This window comes from Cydia fagiglandana, chromosome 21 (assembly GCF_963556715.1).
Source record: "Cydia fagiglandana chromosome 21, ilCydFagi1.1, whole genome shotgun sequence".
In the NCBI taxonomy this organism is placed as follows: domain Eukaryota; kingdom Metazoa; phylum Arthropoda; class Insecta; order Lepidoptera; family Tortricidae; genus Cydia; species Cydia fagiglandana.
Window position 1 is genome coordinate 10,640,009 of NC_085952.1, and position 20,927 is coordinate 10,660,935.

The 20,927-nt window shown below is 38.1% G+C and overlaps 2 protein-coding genes across 5 annotated transcripts in view; one reads left to right on the top strand and one right to left on the bottom strand.

The window, feature by feature from the left end:
- Nucleotides 1–10,877, top strand: part of LOC134675158 (probable sodium/potassium/calcium exchanger CG1090) — a 62,394-nt gene extending 51,517 nt beyond the window's left edge. Inside the window, exons 12-17 of the mRNA XM_063533339.1 lie at nucleotides 163–291; nucleotides 1,646–1,733; nucleotides 4,458–4,622; nucleotides 4,737–4,839; nucleotides 5,906–6,036; nucleotides 6,543–10,877. Of these exons, the coding sequence (XP_063389409.1) occupies nucleotides 163–291; nucleotides 1,646–1,733; nucleotides 4,458–4,622; nucleotides 4,737–4,839; nucleotides 5,906–6,036; nucleotides 6,543–6,742 (816 nt within the window). The 3' untranslated portion in view covers nucleotides 6,743–10,877. The remainder of the gene's footprint in view (nucleotides 1–162; nucleotides 292–1,645; nucleotides 1,734–4,457; nucleotides 4,623–4,736; nucleotides 4,840–5,905; nucleotides 6,037–6,542) is intronic.
- Nucleotides 10,878–15,800: 4,923 nt separating this feature from the next.
- LOC134675196 (casein kinase I-like) overlaps nucleotides 15,801–20,927 on the bottom strand; it is a 31,725-nt gene continuing 26,598 nt past the window's right edge. For 3 of the 4 annotated variants that reach the window (XM_063533403.1, XM_063533404.1, XM_063533402.1), the window contains exons 8-9: nucleotides 20,620–20,796; nucleotides 17,748–18,973 (exon numbers count right to left, since the gene is read on the bottom strand). In XM_063533403.1, the coding sequence (XP_063389473.1) occupies nucleotides 18,884–18,973; nucleotides 20,620–20,796 (267 nt within the window). In that variant the 3' untranslated portion in view covers nucleotides 17,748–18,883. Of the gene's footprint in view, nucleotides 17,257–17,747; nucleotides 18,974–20,619; nucleotides 20,797–20,927 lie in introns of those variants that run through there. The other variant, XM_063533405.1, reaches the window with a different exon arrangement.

Below are 20,927 nucleotides of genomic sequence, written 5' to 3' on the forward strand. Positions count from 1 at the left end.
TGGACCCTACGGAAGACCAGCACTGGCTTCATAGCTAATTGGGTCCATTTAGTGATGCGCACTTATTGTTATTTTCTTCTTTTTATGTTCCCTACATATTCGTACATATTTGTAACTGTCACGTATTTTATCTTTATCTTAAGTAGGTATACATTTTTGCAGTCCCAGCAACCGGCGGCACCTGCTAGCAGCTGGGGCGATACGTACAACTCTCAGCCGCAGCAGCAGCAGCAGCAACAACCTGACTCGGCCGCTCAAACGCCAGGCCAGCAGCCACAGCAACCACCGCAGGTGGGCAACACAAAACAAATCTAATAAAATTCAGATCAGTTTCTAGATCGACAGAATTCATTCATCCCAGGGCAATTTTGGCGGTTTTGAATTAGGAACTTTCTTTTATTACTATGTGAGTTCAAAACTCGAACTTAATTTGTACTTGTACAAGTACACGGGGACTTAGGACGTTAATAAAACAGCAGATGCACAAGATGTCCTCAGGGAAATATAAAACTACACGTTTCAGTGGCTACAGAAAACTGATCTTGTGAGAGCAACCGTCACTGTTTCTGTTTATCATGGAGTTATCAGTCGATTATTCAATCAAAAATGTTCTTATCAGAACAATTTTTGTCGCACTTGAGATTCGCCGACGTTATTGTTTTGTTTGCCGAGTCCCTGGATGATCTTCAAAGCATGATTCAAGGACTATACCATGCTTCTATAAAGGTAGGTCTTAAGATGAATATGTCCAAGACCAAAGTTATGACGAACATCACTGGCAATTCGGATCTCACCGTAACGGTGGGAGACGAAGAGCTGGAGGTGGTCGAGCAATACGTGTATCTTGGACATATTCTATCTTTCGACAAAAAACATCAGGAAAAGGAGATCTCCAGAAGAATCCAGTTGGGTTGGGCGGCATTCAACAAACTTGCGGACATCCTCAAATCTGAAAACTTTCCACAATGCCTGAAAACTCGCCTCTTTAATCAATGTGTCCTGCCCACCATGACATACGGTGCCGAGACATGGACGCTCACTAGGGGGGCTGTGCATAAAATACAAGTAGCACAAAGAGCCATGGAGCGCTCCATGCTCGGCATTAAACTGCAAAACCGAGTGAGGAATGTTGAAATCCGACGCCGCACCAAGGTGCGAGACGTGGGTGACGTCATCTCCAAGCTTAAATGGAGTTGGGCGGGACATGTTGCTAGGCAGAGTGATGGCAGGTGGACCAAAAGGTTGACGGATTGGTGGCCACTTTCGGATAAAAGAAGCGCCTGGCGTCCGTTAGCTCGTGGGTGGATGACATTCGGAAAATTGCGGGGCACTTTTGGATGAGACTAGCCCAGGACCGGGAGAAGTGGCGTACACGAAGAGAGGCCTATGCTCAGCAGTGGGCGACTGAAGGCTAGAATGATGATGATGATGATGATGATCAGAACAATTCTAAACTTAATTTGATACAGTCGATGTGTACGGATATATAACATAGTATGTATTTTCCCACACATTGACGCCCAGACCACCAAATTCATTAAGCTGGCTCCGACTTTAAAACATAGGAGCGAGTAGACCTCTCAGTCACGACTGATGATCTTTGGATATGAAAAATGTAGGTACATAATTCGTATGTTGGTTGCAGGCGGCGCCCGCAGCCCCGGCGTACTACAAGGCTAAGGAGTACAACCCGGAGACCGCCGTCAACCCGCTCATAAAGCCCGTCGGAGCAAGTAAGTAATAAAGTCTATTTCAATAGAAATTGCTAACTATGTAAACAAACAACGTAACTTTGAATTTTCACACCACCTCATCAAATACCATTGAAACCATACACATATACACTGTTGAAACGGTCCGTTCCGTAAAATGCATAAATATATAACTGTATCTTGGATATTTAATTAAAAGTTTAAAATGGTTTCATAAGTTAGGTTATTAGGACCTGAAGCCCCCTCCAGACTATGTGCGTGAATCGCGGCGCGACGTCGCGGAGCGAACATATCGCGAAGTTGACGTATGACTCCACACTCGCACACTTCACGGCGATTTCGCAGTTTGGTTTGCGGCAATATGGCGGAAAAGCATCAGCTGATCGAGTTTAACTGTTAGTTATCTATGGCATCATACGTGATTTAGCTGTTTTTCCATTTTGTTTTATTGTAAAACCGTAAAATATAGCTGCTTAATGTTATAATCATAATAGAATTAGTATTTATCTTGCCACAGAGGAGCCAAAATATCGTGTAATGTGGAGTCTTGCAAGTTCGCGCTTCGCGTCTCCTTTGACGCGAGCCGAAATACCGACAAAAAACGGAGAACAAGGCGCGAAAGCGTGAACATTCTGCGATATCGACGCCACACTTGCGTTCGCGGCTTCGCCCGCGATTCACGCGCATAGTCTGGAGGGGCCTTGATGGAATGACGGTTTTGTTTCTTTTAAATTCTACAATTGTCTATGATGGGTAGTGTTGTGGCAAAAGTTTGTGATATAAACCCGCTATAGGTACACTACCCAACCCACGCTCTGTATACCTACCGCCGCGGTTATAAAATACATCAATACATCATTCTTAAGTACTAAATTTGTCTTCTGTATTGTTTAAACAAATTAAAATAAGTAACTACTTGTTTTTTTACTTTTGGTATTTTATTATTCGATATGGTTTGATATTAGTAAAGTAGTAAGTAGGAGTCTTGCACATCGCTAGTAAATTCATCATTCAGAGACAATTTCAATATGGCGGTTTGTTTACATAGTTAGCAAGTTCTATTGAAATAGACTTTAGTATATTACATATCCCATCAAAAACATAAATGTAAAAAAGGAGAGCCAAGTTCAATACAAAAATTATGCTTGGCTGTGGGGTTCGCCGCAAAAAGAATGGAGATTTAAATGAGTGCCAAGTTCTATGCAAAATCCAAATATGTATTTATAGGAACAAAATAACATTATAAACAAGTATTAAACTCTATTTCTTTGCTTTATTGGATACCTATAACAATTGCTGTTATTTAAAAAAAATGCGAGATCTTAAAGCAGGTTAGATTTGACTTGGCCAGTTTTCATTACATCAATCATTTTATAAAGTTATTCAATATATATTTTGTAATTCTGATTCTGATAAAAACTGGCCAAGCCAAATCTAACCTACTTTAAGATCTCACATTTTTTTTAAATAACAGCAATTGTTATAGGTATCCAATAAAGCAAAGAAATAGAGTTTAATACTTGTTTATAATGTTATTTTGTTCCTATAAATACATATTTGGATTTTGCATAGAACTTGGCACTCATTTAAATCTCCATTCTTTTTGCGGCGAACCCCACAGCCAAGCATAATTTTTGTATTGAACTTGGCTCTCCTTTTTTACATTTATGTTTTTGATGGGATATCAATACTTTTTGTAAAGAAAACTAGGCAGGTATTGAGATTTAATGTTTTTTCTTGTGTTTCCGCTGCATGTTTTTTACTTGTTCTTTGTATTAATTATGTGGTGCCACGCGCCGCCAACGACACACCGTGGGCCGGTTGTTTAGCGCGTATTACAGGTTTTTTGTATGGGCACCCCCCCCTATTTTTTAACTTTTTTTATATTTAGATTTTTTCCTACGCTTACACACAATTACCGAGCTGGATTCCAAATTTCATCAATCTAGGTCATCTGGAAGTAGGTTAGGTTTAGGTACTATATGTCAGTCACAATAAAAAAGAAATTTGTATGGGAACCCCCCCTATTTATTAACTTTTTTTTGTATTTAGATTTTTTCCTACGCTTACACACAATAACCGAGCTGGATTCCAAATTTCATCCTTCTAGGTCATCTGGAAGTAGGTTAGGTTTAGGTACTTATATGTCAGTCACAATAAAAAATGGTTTTTTTGTATGGGGACCCCCCCTATTTTATAACTTTTTTTAATTTTTAGATTTTTTCCTACGCTTTCACACAATAACTGAGCTGGATTCCAAATTTCATCCTTCTAGGTCATCTGGAAGTAGGTTAGGTTTAGGTACTATAGGTATGTCAGTCAGTCTTAAAATTTACGACTTTTTGACCTTCATATCTTTATAACCGTTTGAGCTAGCTTCATGAAATTTGGGCTTCTAGATGTCCTTATGGATATAATTAAACACACGTAGTTTTATGTGTTTACGTTAAAGATGTTTTGAGTTATAGAAGGGTCAAAAGTGGCACCAAGTGGTTCGTGTAATATTACACTTGGCGCTGGCTAGCCAGTTCCTTTGCTTGAACTTGGCTTGACACGCTGCCGCGTGTCTAGATATGTACCTTGGGCAGGAAATAGGGAATGCAAATCGGTTATAACCGTAAGTCTGATGTGGAGTCTAAACGATCTACTTAATCGTAAATATGTGAATGTTGACTACATTTAAGGATTTCTTTATGTTAGCGATTCTATACTCCAAATTTGATTTGATTTAATCATTTCTTCCAGACCACTTCCAACTAGCGGCGTGGTACGTGGCGTACCCGGTGCACTGGTCCTGCCGACACACCATGCCCGACTGCCGCGGCCGCTGGTACCCCATCACCTTCCTCATGTCCATGCTGTGGATCTCCTTCTACTCCTACTTCATGGTGTGGATGATCACCATCATCGGTAAGCTCCACAGCAATCGTCTTGACACAACATTTTCCAGGAACTTTCTGTGACTTGTACCTACTTCTGTATGTCCAAGTGTACTAACTTCTAATGATATTGTTTTCTGTCCAGGCTACACCCTGGGCATCCCGGACACGGTGATGGGGCTGACGTTCGTGGCCGCGGGCGTCTCCGTGCCCGACGCGCTCTCCTCCCTCGCCGTCATCAAAGAGGGGTGAGAAGGAAGACCCGTAGTTTATTGTTCTTTCCTGAACCTGATTTTACACTAGATTATGTAACGTATTAATGGATTCCTGCTACAGCTAGATAGATAGATAGATAAAGCGTTTATTTGATTGCTGCAAATACACACAATTTACAAAAATGTATAGGCAGACAGAAGATTACACAGTTAACAAAATACACAATCGATTAAGACAAAATAAAATAAAAATAAATAAAAAATCTTACAAATATTAGAGACATATAGCAACGACAGGAATAGTGAAAACACAGTGTAGTGCAGTGGTTACACTGTGTGCATTGCAGCAACATCAAAAGGGTGCCGACTCAGCTATACGCTTCGCTCTTTCGAGCGAGGCACTGATATTCTGCCGGTGCCCAGATCACGTGGTGAGTATGATGAAAAAGTGTGGATGAAGTGATAGTTAAAATGCAGATGTTGAGAGTGATAAATGTCAATAAAAAAATAAATATAAAACCTATGAAATAGTACGTAACGACTTATCGAGAAATAAAAGTGACCATAGAAATAATAATAATAATATGAAAGTATTAAAGTTCTATGTAATTCCTCCTAGAAATCCTCCGAAGTAAGCTAATCGACAGACTTATGATCATATCAATCTACCAACCAATCATTTGATTAGAATAACAATAAGTAATGTATAGATACAGATACCTATTCAAACATGGCGGCATCCCTGTTGCTCACAATAAATATTGTCACCAGTGGTTGTTACAGCTCAGTGCAGTACAAACAGCAGCACTCTTTAACTGCCCATCGGTGGACCTTATGCCTTTTGTAATAAGGTTTACGAACTGTCAGTTAACAGTGTGGGCTATGGTATTGGTAGTTCTCGACAGTGAGACTGACCACGTTTTTGTTGTCAACAAAATATGCTGACGACGCTGTCATTCCATAGACTTCATAGCAGTACTAGTAGTTTTAACGACACCTAACGATTACGATCAGTTTGAACTACCCTTTTATTTTGTCCTTCATTGCTGCGTTATATAACGCATTAACAGTACATCATATGAGACTGAAATCTCGACAGGTACGGCGACATGGCGGTCTCTAACGCAGTGGGGTCCAACGTGTTCGACATCCTGGTGTGCCTCGGTCTGCCCTGGTTTATCCAGACCGCCATCATCCAGCCTGGCTCACACGTCAACGTCATCAGCAAAGGTACTCATCTATCAGGGCTACTGCTTCCTATCCTGAATATATGTCGCAGGGAAATGATCAAAACAGAGATTTGATCAAATCTCTAAGGGATATGATCAAATCACGCAGGATGTTAAAATGGCGAATCCATATCATCATTTCCCTAGAAAAATTCAGTCATTTGATCAAATCACTGACTCTGTTTAGTGAAAAGACAAAATCGGCTAATAAACGCGAAACGCTTTTTCATTTCACTAGATTTGTTTAGGAATTTGACAAAATCCCTAACCACGACAGTAAGTTGACGAAACGAACTCAAAAATTCAACCAGTTTTATCATTTCGCTAAACAGGTTTAGTGAAATGATAAATTCTCAACTGGAAGATGGTGATTTGATTAAATCTCTGAACGTTTTAGTGAAATGACGAAAGCAAGTACAGAATACAGAATATAACAGTTTACTCCATCACTACCCTCAATAAGGCAACAAATTGCAAAAATTGTACGTACATACCTCTCCTTTCCAGGTCTCGTCTATTCGACCTTCTCTCTGTTCTCGACCGTGATCTTCCTGATCGTGGCCACCCACGCCAACGGCTGGAAGCTGGACAGGAAATACGGCATCGTCCTGATGATATGGTACCTCCTCTTCATCACCTTCGCCAGTCTGTACGAGCTCAATATCTTCGGGAACTTCAACCCGCCTGACTGCGAGTCTATATATTAAATTGTCTATGGTAAGTGACCTTGGTCTTAGGCGGTGACACTATCGCACCGCACTGCGACCTTGGTGAAGAAGAGATGATCTGTTTCTAGGTCTCACTTATGGGTGCGACGCACCAAGCTCGCGGTGCGGTGCGATAGTGTGTTACCACTTTTAAGCAGGCTATGCGTCCGTGTTGCCAGTTTTTTAAAAGCATAGAATTTAGTTTGATGTTGAAATGTATTCTTAAGCTCACCACAGTTGTGTCGGAATTCAGGTAGCAATCTCTATTCTTCGCTCTGACGTATTTCAATTTGTTAGTTCGTTAATATCTCAAGAGCGTGAATGAAATGACAGATTTTAAAGTACTGACAAATAATTCTGGAAAATCGGACAGAACCATAGACATTTCCACTCGAATTCGGTCGGATCTGCGTTGAGCCTTAAATAGCTGTTCTCTTCTATTTTACGTATGTTGGCTATGAAATCTTTGTAGATACTATTTTTGTGACTATCACAAACTTTATGCTGGTAAATGTATAACATACGAGTATTATATATAATAAGTTTTCTACTACATAATACCATTGTCTTATGATGAGTAAAACATCGATGTTGTTCTCGCTATCTGTAAATTATATTACGTTTAAGCATTTAACTATGTATATTCTATCTAATTCTAATTACGTAGGATAGTGTAGATATTTTAAAGCATATTAAATGTTTTAATTTACATTTAAAGTACCTAAAGGTCCATCAATATTTCAATCTAGTGTTTTTTTTATCACAGCTCGCTTAAAATGAAATAAAGGAAAACTTCTGGTAACATTCTGTAAATATACCTTCACCTCCCTTAATTGGCGGTGTATTTTTGTATTTTTTGTCTTAACCAGAGTCATTAATACCCTGCCTACTACTCTTGAGCGCCGAGGAGGTTTGAACCCACAACCTTCCGTGATTTTTGCCAAATTAAAAGAGCTGATTTAGACGGCGCGAACTCGCATGCGATTTTAGTTACATTGCGAACTATTGGTTACGTCCAATTCAACCGACCGATCAAAAACCGCAATGTAATGAAACTCGCATGCGAGTTCTCGCATCGTCTAAATGAGCCCGAGTTTGAAGCCGCATTTAGTGCAAGGTCTCTAGAACAGTGTCGTATGCAAAATGATCAGACCGCAGTTTGACTTTTGACCTTGTAGTGTAACATTCCAAGGCTTCAAGAAAGCCGATTTTAACGGGCCGAAAAGTGGTACCGTTACCCCCTGAGATGTTTATTATGTATTATTATACTTATAATTTTAAGGATTCGGCGTATTACGTTTACGACTTGTTGCGATATGCTCAAATATTAAATTTCGACACTCATAAAATGAGCTCCAAACGCCATAAAAAATAGGTTTTAGGGCCCTTTTTACGAGAGTTGACTTAAAATTTGAACTAAGTATATAAAAACTTAAGTATTTTCCAAACTATAGCAAGTCATTAATCTCCGTAAGTTATAAAGTTGTTAAAGGCCTAAGATTTGTAAAGTTTCTTATGAATAGAAATGCTAGACGTTTTCCTGATACAAAATAGGATACAACTAGATTATTTGATAGCTTGCACTGGATTCACTTGGATGGAACACTAATTAACCGATTCGTTGCGTGTTCCATTTTCGAAAACTTTTGGCTGTGGCGCGGAACAATCATTTCATGACACGGCAGCCATGCCATCCGCCATAGAATATGATGACACTCCTCCCGTGTCATACGCCACACGTAAAAAACATTGATGATACGGCAGGCGTGTCATCAGCACCGAATCGGTTAACTGTAAATTATATTTTCTTTATTTAAGTATTATTTAAACATGTGGTGAATAAGAAAATAGACAAATGTTGTTGCAAAAACAAAGAAATTGGTCACATTTCTTTCTCCCTTTTAGCTTCACACTTATTATGTTATTACACTATAATGACACGATTAATTTATTATTACTTATTATAGATTCTAGACTCATAGTAATTAAACAAAACATACCTAAATAATAAATCGAATTTATATGATCGATGGAACGGAATCATCGAAGTATCACGAATTAACAACATTGAAATATATTTTTATTATAATTAGTAAAAAAATCATTTTGTCTCCGGCAAAATATATAAAAAACTAGACCATTTCTCGATTCTAAACCTATATCTTCCATCTTATAACTACCCGCAGGTATGAAATAGACTGATAAAAATATCTGTTTCCAATAAAATACCTCAAAGATGACCAGATTCTTCCTTCTTTATCATTATTTGTACATTGTTAGTAGTTGACAATAAAAAAAATATCACATGAGTAAGTAGTGATGTGTTAAGTTAAATAGTGTGCAAGACGTTATTTAAATCAATTGATGTATTTTTACGCTTGATAACCTATGGTTTAATTATGATAATTGCGAAACGTATCTTTCCGAATACAGAGTATTCCACGAAAATATCGCTTACAAAATGGTACCGACTTAAGTATTATGAGATAGTTAGGAAACCAACGGCCCGATTCCAACTTTATGATACGTCAGTTTAAATAGATCTAGAAAAGATTTGGATTACATATGTCAGTGTCAAACAAGTGTCAAAATTGACGTTTCTTCAAACAAATACGTCACTTTTGACACTGACATATCTAATCCATATCGTTTCAATATCTAGTATTTGACGTATCTCGTTGTTCGAATACGGCTGCAATTTTTGGTCATAGCATTTCACAAGTTACACTTATGTGGAATGCTCAATGTATGTTTAATTTTAACTGCCTACAAACTCTACTAGTTCTACGGCGTAGCGCTTCGTAGCTCCGTAGCGAACTTACTCCTTCAACAATTGTAAGTAGTTCGCTACTACAATCGATATCATAATAAAGTGTCATTCTATGGAACTTGCTAATTATGTAAACAAACCGCTATACTGAAATCATCATTCAGTGACAGTTTTTAATACGGCGGTTTGTTTACATAGTTAGCAAGTTCTATAGAATGACACATTATATAATTTGGTAACGGATGCAATTTTTTACCGAGCATTTGATAAAATGATTCATCGTATCGTACCATTCGTACCTATCTATATCATTATCAAATTAAAAATAAAAGATGTAAATAAATATATTATGTGGTTAAATGTGATGCATTTATGCAGATAAACATAGTATTAAGTATTATAATTTATAAGTCAGTAAAAAGGATGCCATAATGCAGACGTTAGGGCACTGTTTTCTTAACTATTTCCGTAGGGTAGGTTGCAGATTTTCTTACGAAAAAGTCTGCAAACTACCCACATACGCCTATAATAAATACTTGGTAATACTCATAGACACGTAAAGTGTCATTCTATGGAACTTGCTCACGATGTAAACAAACCGCCATACTGAAATCATCATTCAGTGACAGGTTTTAATATGGCGGTTTGTTTACATAGTTAGCAAGTTCTACAGAATGACACTTTACGTACTATGTTTCGTGTAAAAATATATATTTATATGAAGAGCTACTAATGCTTGATTCTCATAAAAGTAATTAAAATATTTTTTTGTTTTTAGTATTTTAGTGCTTCTAAATATTGAATGTACTTTGATCGCCTTTAAATAAAATTGTATTATCTGTAAATGTTTCGTAGGCATTACCTAACAATGCGACAATAATTTTGTCTGTTACTTAGTTTCTTTATGAGAAAAATCTTTAATATTTAATTTGGCATAATGCCTTTTTTAAGGTATGATCTACCTTCTTTAAAAATATAGGTGAAGATTTCATATGTGTGTGATAAATATACCCTTACTATTTAAATAAATCTCCTTTCGTAAATAATACTAAGGGCCACCCCACACTAGCGACTTTTGAGCGTCGGCGTCTAGTCAGCGCTATGGGAAATGACGTAGCAGTTGCGCCAACGTTGTGTGGAGCACCAGCCATACGGCTCGATTCGGGAAATGAATAAGAAATGCACTAGATATGAAATAGTAAAGATATGTGACGTTCCACGGCAAAAGGTACCTTATGGCGGCTGGCGCCGCGATTCGGGAAATTCATTAGAGATTCACTAGATATGAAATAGTAAAGTTATGTGACTTTCCACGATAAAAGGTACCTTATGGCGGCTGGCGCTTACGTCGCATAGCGCCGCAATAATATTGGAGCGACGTTAATAATCGTAAGCGCCAACCGCCATAAGGTACCTTTATCCGTGGGACGTCACATATCTTTACTATATCGTATCTAGTCAATCTCTAATTCACTTTTCGAATCGCGCCGATAGTTGACTAGACGCCGATGCTCGGGAGACGCTAGTGTGAACGCTCTTATGCTTAACTTTAATTGTCAACGTCCAGGAACCAAATATATTAGTATTGTGATTGTTTTCTCCTGTAGAGTTTCAACATATTTTTATATGTTATCTTATTAATTAATAGTAAAATGTACATAACTAGCGTTATGCTAGAGCTTACAGGTTTTTCGAAAACCTGTGGGCATTAGTTAAAGAAACAATACCTAAATTTAGTAAAACGGACAGGAAACAAAAGTCTAGATAACGACTAGACTCCTAGACAAAAGACTAAAAGTTGAGTCTGGGGAAGGCAATTTCAATGTAACCTAAACACTAGGTCACGTAAATACCCACAAAACTAAAGATTATAGGTAGACTTAAAGAAAATGTTGCGAACGAGAGTAACAAAACTAAAATAACTAAAACTACGTGAAAGGCATTTTAAGGACTTAGGACAGACTCGACCCCCTAGGCTCAACTTTTAAGTTCACGAACTAGGTTGAACCTGATCCAAAATGACACGACGGCAGAACTCAACATCTTGCTTCAATTAACAATGTCAATTTGATGTGAAATCAATTATTACTGCGTAAGAAATCGCGAGTAAACGTGAAATGTTATCGTTTATTATATAATATCGATGGAAAATGTAATGGATTATATGGTACGGTAAAATTATTATGAACTTGGATGAATTATTGGAACGTGTATAGGCGTAAATCTGTTTCAGAAAGGAACCGTCAGTCGAATGGAAGTACCGTTTTAAAAATCTCTCGAGTCCCGTGGACGTGAAGCCTCCTCCACACTCGTGCGCGAAGCCGCGAACGCGAGTGTGGCGTCGATTTTCGCAGACAGCGAAATCGACTCCACACTCGCGTTCGCGGCTTCGCCCACGATTCACGCGCATAGTCTGGCTGGAGGGGGCTTGACAACGCGTCGGCACAAAAGTATGACTCCTCTGAGTCCCACGGATGCGATTTCGCACACGTGATTTGACATAGTTAGTTGAAGTGTTTGACATAGTTAATGTGACTCTGGACTCGAGGTGTTAAGAATTAACTGGTTAAATACCTACATTCAAAATGAGGGATTGTTGAAATAAGCTCTGTTTGCACTGAGTAAAAATTAATAAGACCAAAGTGTCAAAGTTTAAAGGTACCTATTTCACTGATGGATCTTTTCTTGATAATATTTTAATGTAAAATATAACACTAATTCTTCTCTGCATGGTTCGCATATTGTAAATTATATTTCGGCTGCGCCACCAGCCAATACCTAATCATAAGAACAAAATACACAGTAGTGGACCATTATAGATAAAACTTAGCCTCCCTGTACCTATTTTAATGGTAAATAATAAACCTACTGGTATCTTCTGATTATTTTATACTTATTATCTAGAGCAAAATTATTTACAACCGCTCGCGCTTTTGAAATATCAAGTGAATCGCAGTAGTAAGAGCCACCCCACACTAGCGTCTTGAGCGTCGGCGTCTAGTCAGCGCTATGAAATATGGCGTCGCTGGCAGTTGCGTCGAGCAGCAGCGATAGAGTTGACTAGACGCGGACGCTAGGGAGACGCTATTGTGGGGTAGCTCAAAATCAGTAGTTTAGTGTTATAGATGTTTTCTACTATGACAGAGCTTTATTCATATCCTATTTACGATAAGTAGCGTTTATTTAGCCGCTTGAACTGTGAATAAAAACTATGCGAGATCAGTTAACGGCATTTTTAAGTAAATCGCAGTAAAAAGATAAAAGTAGATAGTCTTGATACTGCATCCTTCACTGCTGAACAATAGAGGTAGTAAATGTACGATAAATAGTTACGATACAAGTGCGAAAAATAGTGTTTTAATTTATCGCCACTCGTTGCCACAGTCAGCGTCGTATAGTAGGTAGCATCCAAAGTATTCAAATAGTTCGGTACGCCATACATGTACGGTGTACCTACTATATAACGCTGACTGTACGTTTTACAGTACATATGGCCCTTTTTAACATAGTTACGTAATGTGCTAATTATCGCACTAGTACGTTAAAGTAGCACCATATGTACTGTAAAACTAGTTTTAATCAATAGATCGGTACCCATTGCATTTATAAAGACTCATCTACTTTTCCCTTTTTACTATTCTAGGCATATTGTAACAAATATGGTGTTCGTAGCTTCAACACAAATTCAGCACTTAATAAAATAAATAGTGTAACACCGTTGTTTTTCTAAGAGTTTTTAACATTCATACGGCGCGATTCGGGAAAGGAATTAGAGATTCACTAGATATGAAATAGTAAGATGTGTAACGTTCCACGGCAAAAGGTACCTTATGGCAGCTGGAGCTTACGCTATTACGCTAACGCCGCAAGAATATGCAATGCAATGGCAATGTTACATTTTGCCATGGAACGTCACATATCTTTACTATTTCATATCTAGTGAATCTCTATTTCATTTCCCGAATCGCGCCGATAGTTTTGTAATATTGTGTACGGTACGGGATTTCAGGCGCATAGTATAATCGCTTTAGCAAAATAGGCTGTAATCATACTAGTCATTCGTACCTTATGATTGTACTATAGCATTGTATTTTAGCTACCTTGTATATCTTGTAAGCACATTTATGTTAGTCGATTATGAAAATCGAAAAATCGCGAGGAATTTCGTACATGGCCATAATAGATACGTAATATTGACTATATGGACAAAGTGCCGGTAACAAAAGTCGAAACCACATCACATACGTTGTGGCATTAAATGTTAATAGTTGTCAGGGAGGATTACTCATATATGAGTGATTTGCAAAAAAAAATGTACGTAATTAAGCGCAGTTAAGCTGTGATTAGTCTTAACTTAATTGATTCATTTGTGTTACGAAAATTGACTATGTAAATTGTATTGTATTTATTATACTGAATTCGTACACATATACTCGTAAGTCTATAGCATACGCTAATACACTTTCATGCGTCTAACTTAAATAGAAATGGCTTAACTGTCGTAACACAATGGAATCACTTAACTTTAGACTAATTACAAGTGGTGAACTATGTACATTTATTTGCAAATCATTCATTTATTCCTTTAAAGACCCGGCCACAGTCACGCACATAGCCAATATTGTATTAACATGAGATTAATATAAATGTGCCTAACAGCTTTATCAATCACCTGTCCTTTCAAATGTTTATTGTTCGTCTCGCGTCAAATAGTATTTAGCGTTGCTTTTCAACTCACCCTTACATTGACTATACTCTGTCAGGCCATTTCCGTCAGTAGAAAAGAGCGGCAAATTTAAAGAGTTATCGTCCCAAGAAAATTTCATTATCGTGCCTTTTTCTACTGACAACTTGTTTGACTGGCTATAGTTTCGTTTCAATGAAAATTGACTTTATATCATTGAAATTAAAAATGGTTTCAAATTCATTTGTTATCTTTACACTTGTTATTATAGGTACTTATTTGAACTGAAAGTGCAAAGGACTCGCTAAATAATCAATTCGAATTATTCTTATTCTTAATTAAGGGCGGGTCTCTATCGGAACTCTTATTTTTCAACTCCTTGCGCTTGTAATGTTAGTTGTGAATTTTTTCATTTGTCGCGACACTCTTTGACGTCTAGTGTCAAGTGGCGGTACTGATAAATCCGCCGTCTGAGCCATCGAGAGACTTTGCTACAGGTAGCTACAAGTACATCCGTTCCACACCAATTTTGGTGGCTAGCCATAAGCCGCGCTGTCGCCACCTAGCGGCCGTATCTGTCCTGATCGTAACAGACGCGTTTTGTAAGAGTGAATCTTCTGTACCTAGTACTATTATTTATTCTGTGCCAGTGATGAGCCTTTGCACTTTCAGATGAGCAATGTTTTAACTATTCAGTATTATCCTGTACCCCAATTCGTTGTAACTGTTCTGAATCGATGTTTTTGTATGTTGCCGTTAGACTAGGTGTTCATTCTGTGCCCGACGGGCTTACGTGAAATTATTGTTATAAAGAATGATGTTAAATAAAGTGTAAAATGTGTATCGATGTTTTTCTTACCGCATACTAACCTAAAGCAGAGCTCCAGTGTTTGAGCGAGACAACGCTATGCACGTATTAAAGCGACATCCCGCCCGCACATCGGAACGTGCGAATCGTATCCAGTGTGCTAAGCGCCTTATCCTAACGTGTATAGGGTAAAATACCTAGTTATCAGTTATCACTGAACAATATCCATCATTGGCATTATCATTATACACCGTGTTTTTTTTATTTCCGTTAATTTCAAAGGTGCATTCCTGAGCTTAAATCAAATAACTTTCTCAAAGACACCAATATTCTAATTATCTCCATTTCGGAGATAATTTATGTTATTCCTATAAGGCCTCTATAAACGTGTACACTTGCCTTAGGGTCGGTTTACATATGTAAACCAATCAATATGTATTGATTAGTGTTTAGAATGAGTTCATACATTTGCTACTAAACTTGTGATCTCGGTCGATCGATGTTCGAAATGTCATTGATATGTCAGATTTCAATTGTTTGGTTGAGTTAAATGTAATGCCCGTGTTACAAAACGCTATGTGCTATATTTAATTACTTTTTAAACTTAATTGTTTTAAATAAAAAGCAAAAATAATGTTCTTTTTTGAGAATTAACTATGCCATACTTCTCTTAAACGTACTTAACCATACCCCGAAGTTAACGGAATTCAATAAAAACACGGTGTATAGATAGTGCATATTTTGAGGTTGTTCGATACAGACGTAGGGTACGTAGAGGTAAACCAAAGTCAAGAAATACAAATTAAATTACTCGTTTATTTTTTTATTCATTAATTTTATTTATAGTTAAAAGTGCAGTACACTGAGTAAACTCAGTCCACTGGGGACGGGAAGCGCCTAGGCCGGTAAACTATTGACGATTACCATCGCAAGTTAATATAAAAAAGGAATATTGAGATCCATTTTATCACGAGGCGTAGAGTCACAAATTCCATAGTCAAAAAAGGCGAGGCCCTTCCCGTCCCCAGTAGACCCCCCTACTCATAACCACTCAAGATCTCTTATATTATATTACATACATCCTCTTACTGTAACTTACGATACTCGACGTCTCGTGACACAAGTTAGGTTACTATGGAAGCATGGCTGCGGGTCGAGTGCTATCGGGTTGGTTCAATATAAAAATATCATCTCCGGCTGTCGCGTCAGTGTCACGAAACATCGTCAGTTCAAAAATGTTAGCGTGTTCTTAAAAAAATAACAGTTAAAATGAACACTGTCTTATATTTACAATTTTTTTTATCTCGCTTTAAAATATACGATACGCAATGTACCAATTCTTTTTCCGGAGCTTCGCGCGCGGTCGTTTCATATTTACAATGTGAAGTTTCGCCGGGCGGGTACACCGCGCGCGCAGCTACAAGAATTCGATCAGTTACTTATTCTAAGTATATTTTTTTCGAATCTTTTACATTTTTTTTTATTTCAATACAGAATCCTATTTATAATTAGTAATCATTAAATTTTTAATGAACATTTTTAGCCAATATCGTCTTTTCTGCCGCCGTATCTCAACAATCGTGTATATGTACAGAGTATTGCTGAAATACATCGCCAGTCAGTAATTATACAATAAATTCAATGTAAACACTAGCTAATTAGAAAAAGAAACTAACATCGAAACTAACTAAATATTGAGAGCGATTAACTGTCTACCCGACGCCTGCCCGGCGTTACATGTTACTTTACATCTTACATAGTTTTATTCTTTCGAAAAATGCATTCCAATGATTCATGGATCTTAAATTCTTAATACGAACCGAACATTTCGGAGCTATATTACATCATACCCGCTGGCGATCAAACCCAATGCACAATAACGACTGAAAATCATAACGGTTGTTACGTATTTTCTATTAGATTGGATTTGTCCGCTAGTCTACACGTCTAAAGTTAGTCACCGAAGTTTAATACGTTTATAATAATCGTAAAATAAAACAAATCCGCCCGATGACGGAGAGACAGTGTTTTAAACAAAGGCCTCTTGTAATATAATAAAGCCGCCGACGTTTGCCGGTAGATTAGACGCTCGACGTTACGCTTGACGCTGGACGCTGTTGACGCTCGACACGACGCGCGTCGCACGGTCACACACACAAACACACAGTCACACACCCACACGCACGCGAATGCTATCGCGTTCTCTTTTTCGCCGGACCGCCCGTGGCTGTCGAACGTCGTAATCTCTTTCACTGCAAAAGAAAACGAAATGTTAGTGAAACAACAAACAGCTTTGATACATAATATCATAGATATAGAAAAAATTAAATCTACAAAGTTCTAATTTAACTAAGGCTTGAACGATGTGTGCTAAACGAAAATAATTATGTACTTTTATTAAGGTAAATACACGTGAAACAAATAATAAGACTCAAAAATAAAATACTCGATAGATTAAATTAATGAATCTCTTATGATTATGACCTATATGTAACCATCTCAGATAGACGCTATCGACCAGTAAAAAAACATGTTCATGTGTGTAATCTCATAATCTAAAATTAAATACTCAAATACCCTTCGCGACAAATATGAGTCACAAACTACGCAGTAATTTAATTACATACCTACATATGTACTTGTACTCTGAGTGCTATGTTACGTAACATTATCATAGGTAAACTATTTACCTGCATTCACTTTGGCTCATACCCTTACTAATTATCAATGCAAGGAAAAGCGGTTATCATTTGCATATTTTTAATTAATTTATACACAATTCACATGCCGACGTTTCGTCGTATAGATGCGCCTTAATTCACAAAAAACTATATTTTTTAAGAGCAAATCGGCACTCATTTTGTAATTTATTCAATTTTTCTAGATCTAGACACTTCATTGTCATTACATTAGTAAATAAATAGTGTCAAAAAACGCCTAAAACGAAATAGAACTCTGTTAGTTTTTGAAAATTAACTAATTATATTTATAATTAATAAGTATACATTACAATTGAGTAAAATGAACGTATATTCAATATTTCTCTATAACTTATAAAGTAAAAATTTACAACAGATACGCACACATACAAACATACACGCTTCCGATCACAGTATCGTACAAAGCTATAGCCGGTAGCTCATTTAAATTATTTAAAATCAACGGTTGGTAGCTTCCTGACCGAATACCGTTATAGACCAATAGTAATAAAATCTTGTTACAATAAACGAGCCTAAAGATTTCGGTTAAACCTACAAAAATCCCTATTTCCACGAAAATTATAAATACCAAAGTAACTGTGACTAGTTTGAATCCTGGGGAAGGACAGTTTTTAGTGTTCCGTACAAAACTTTGTTCACGGAACACTTATGGGATCACTTCGGTCTTGCAAATCAGTTAAATGCGTTTTTTTTTTCAGAAATTGTCTATGACCTGAATATAGAATAGAAATAACCTACGTTTAATTTTCATGTAAGGAGGAAAAGGACATGATACAGACGCGTCTCGTCTGCCTTTGAATAAGCTTTAAGGAGGCAATCAATGGGTGGCTACATTAGTACAGACCAAATCTTTTCCTCCATTGTGTTTCGTTGCTCCCATGGTACCTGCACACTCATGGTGCTGGTTGCTGCATGGTACTCGATCAGGAACCTAACCAAACGCCCTTATTTGTTTAACACATACAAACAAATCTAATTTTTTATTGGATTTTTTGTCGAATAAAACGTAGCGAGTATAAAACAGACCTAAATAGCATACCAAAAATCAATTTCCCTAGTAAACCCAATACTATATGTCGCCAAGAAACTAGAATTTGTTGCGTATAATCTAAGATGGCGGTAGCATCTCCATAGTGATATTCAGGGATGTTGGGAATGTTTAGGATATTGGTGTGGCTTTTTTCTTGACTTGACTGATGGACTGCTTGAGCGCTTGCTTCGAAGCTTCGTTGGCGTTCACTGACTTTACCTAGGGAAAGGGAATAGGAAGGGAAGTTTGTGTCAGTAGGATTTATTGACTGTATCATCTCCACTGAAGCAACTGGGTCATCCACATTTTAATTTTATGCTTTCGAGTCTTCCCTATAGGGATCGTAAAATTATGAAAATAAAAGCTAATTTTAACGTTGTTTCTTTATAGGCAGAATAAATTTTTTAGTACTTGAGACTCAAATCAAATATTGTGATGTGATATACCATCGCCCATACTGTTATAAAGTTTACTCCAATAAAATTACCGACTGTGGTACATAATATGTACAAACAGCAACACTCCTAACTGTACATCGGTGGACCTTATGCCTTTTGTTACATGGTCCACTGATGTACAGTTAGGAGTGTTGCTGTTTGTACATATTATGTACCACAGTCGGTAATTTTATTGGAGTAAACTTTTTCAGACATGTCTTTGACCCAACTATGGCATGATATCTAATACTGAATTAAAGCAAAACAATCAGAGCCATATAGTGAACCATGGCGCGAGTCAGCTGCCGCGGTCAGGCGTGGTAGGAGAAAACCTCCCACCCAGCCGTCTCCGGGCAGCCGCGCTCGCGGTCTGTGAATGGTTTGTGTTCATCATTTTGTTTTGCTTCAACTACGTTTTGCAACGATGGTGTTAATCTGATCAGAATTTTGACAGTTATTACTTTATATTCCTATTTTGTTCATATCTGCCTGTAAGATAGGATTAACTAGAACAGGTAGGGAAGGAAAGGCAGAGGCGGCTATTGGGATCATTGGTATAAAGCTGATGAAGTTACAAAACCTGAGTATTCATTTTCAATGAGTAGGAATAACTAGGCGGGTTCACACAAAGGGAGCCGAAACGCGAGGAAATTGCTTTCTGTATGGTATGTGTTATACACATGTTGAACGCGGGAAGAGCCACATCCGAACTATCAGCGTGCACATTTGACGTTTGTGACCAACAGAAGAGCAAGGCGTGTTGTTTCCCCAGATATATCGACGCGCATTCGGTAAAAGCTTTATGTCCGCGCAATAAAAGCCGTCGACTAGTCGGCAGCTCCGGCCGATGCGAGCCGAGCCGAACGAGGACTTTTTCGCTCTTATTGACATAAAGCTTCTTTGAAAAAAGCGCTGGTGGCCTATAGTTCGTTTTTTTTAGCATTAGAAAGAACTTGAAAGAAGGTAAGCGATTTTGGCATGTCTTTTAATTGAAAAACGGCCTAGTTTACCCTCTGGGTTGGAAGGTCAGATGGCAGTCGCTTTCGTAAAAACTAGTGCCTACGTCAAATCATGGGATTAGTTGCCAAGCGGACCCCAGGCTCTTATGAGCCGTGGCGAAATGCCGGGATAACGCGAGGAAGAAGAAGAAGAAGAGATTGACATAAAGCTTCTTCCTATCAGAGTTTACCGATTCCGCGTCGACATATCGGCACTACTTTGAAAAAATCTCGCATCTCCCACTACTGCTCAAAGTTAAAAGGCAGGAACTCTATGCATCCCATACTTATAAACCACATTTTTCTTTTAATTGACAGGACAAGATACGAAGTTTTTCACATTAGGGCCGATATGTGTGGGAGCCCTGTCTCGCAGTTGTTATCTCCTAGGTATTAGTGTGGCTGGTGTGGCGTGTGTCTTGTGGCGTACCTCGTTGTTGGGCGGCGGCTGCGGCGGCTGCTGCTGCGCGCGGCGCTGCACGGAGGGCGAGCGGCGGTCGGGCGGCGCGGCGCCCGCCTCCATGTGCTGCTTGCGCTGGCGCAGGATCGTCCAGTCGAACGTGTAGTCGTACTGGTAGTTCATCGTGCGGAACAGGATGCGGAACAACTGGAAATACACACACACATTTATTATACACTACCATAAGGTATATGACTACTAGTCAAATCGGTTACTTTTTTCGAACTGTCAAAACGATAATGCTATTATGGAATTTATATGAAACATTTGTGACGTCA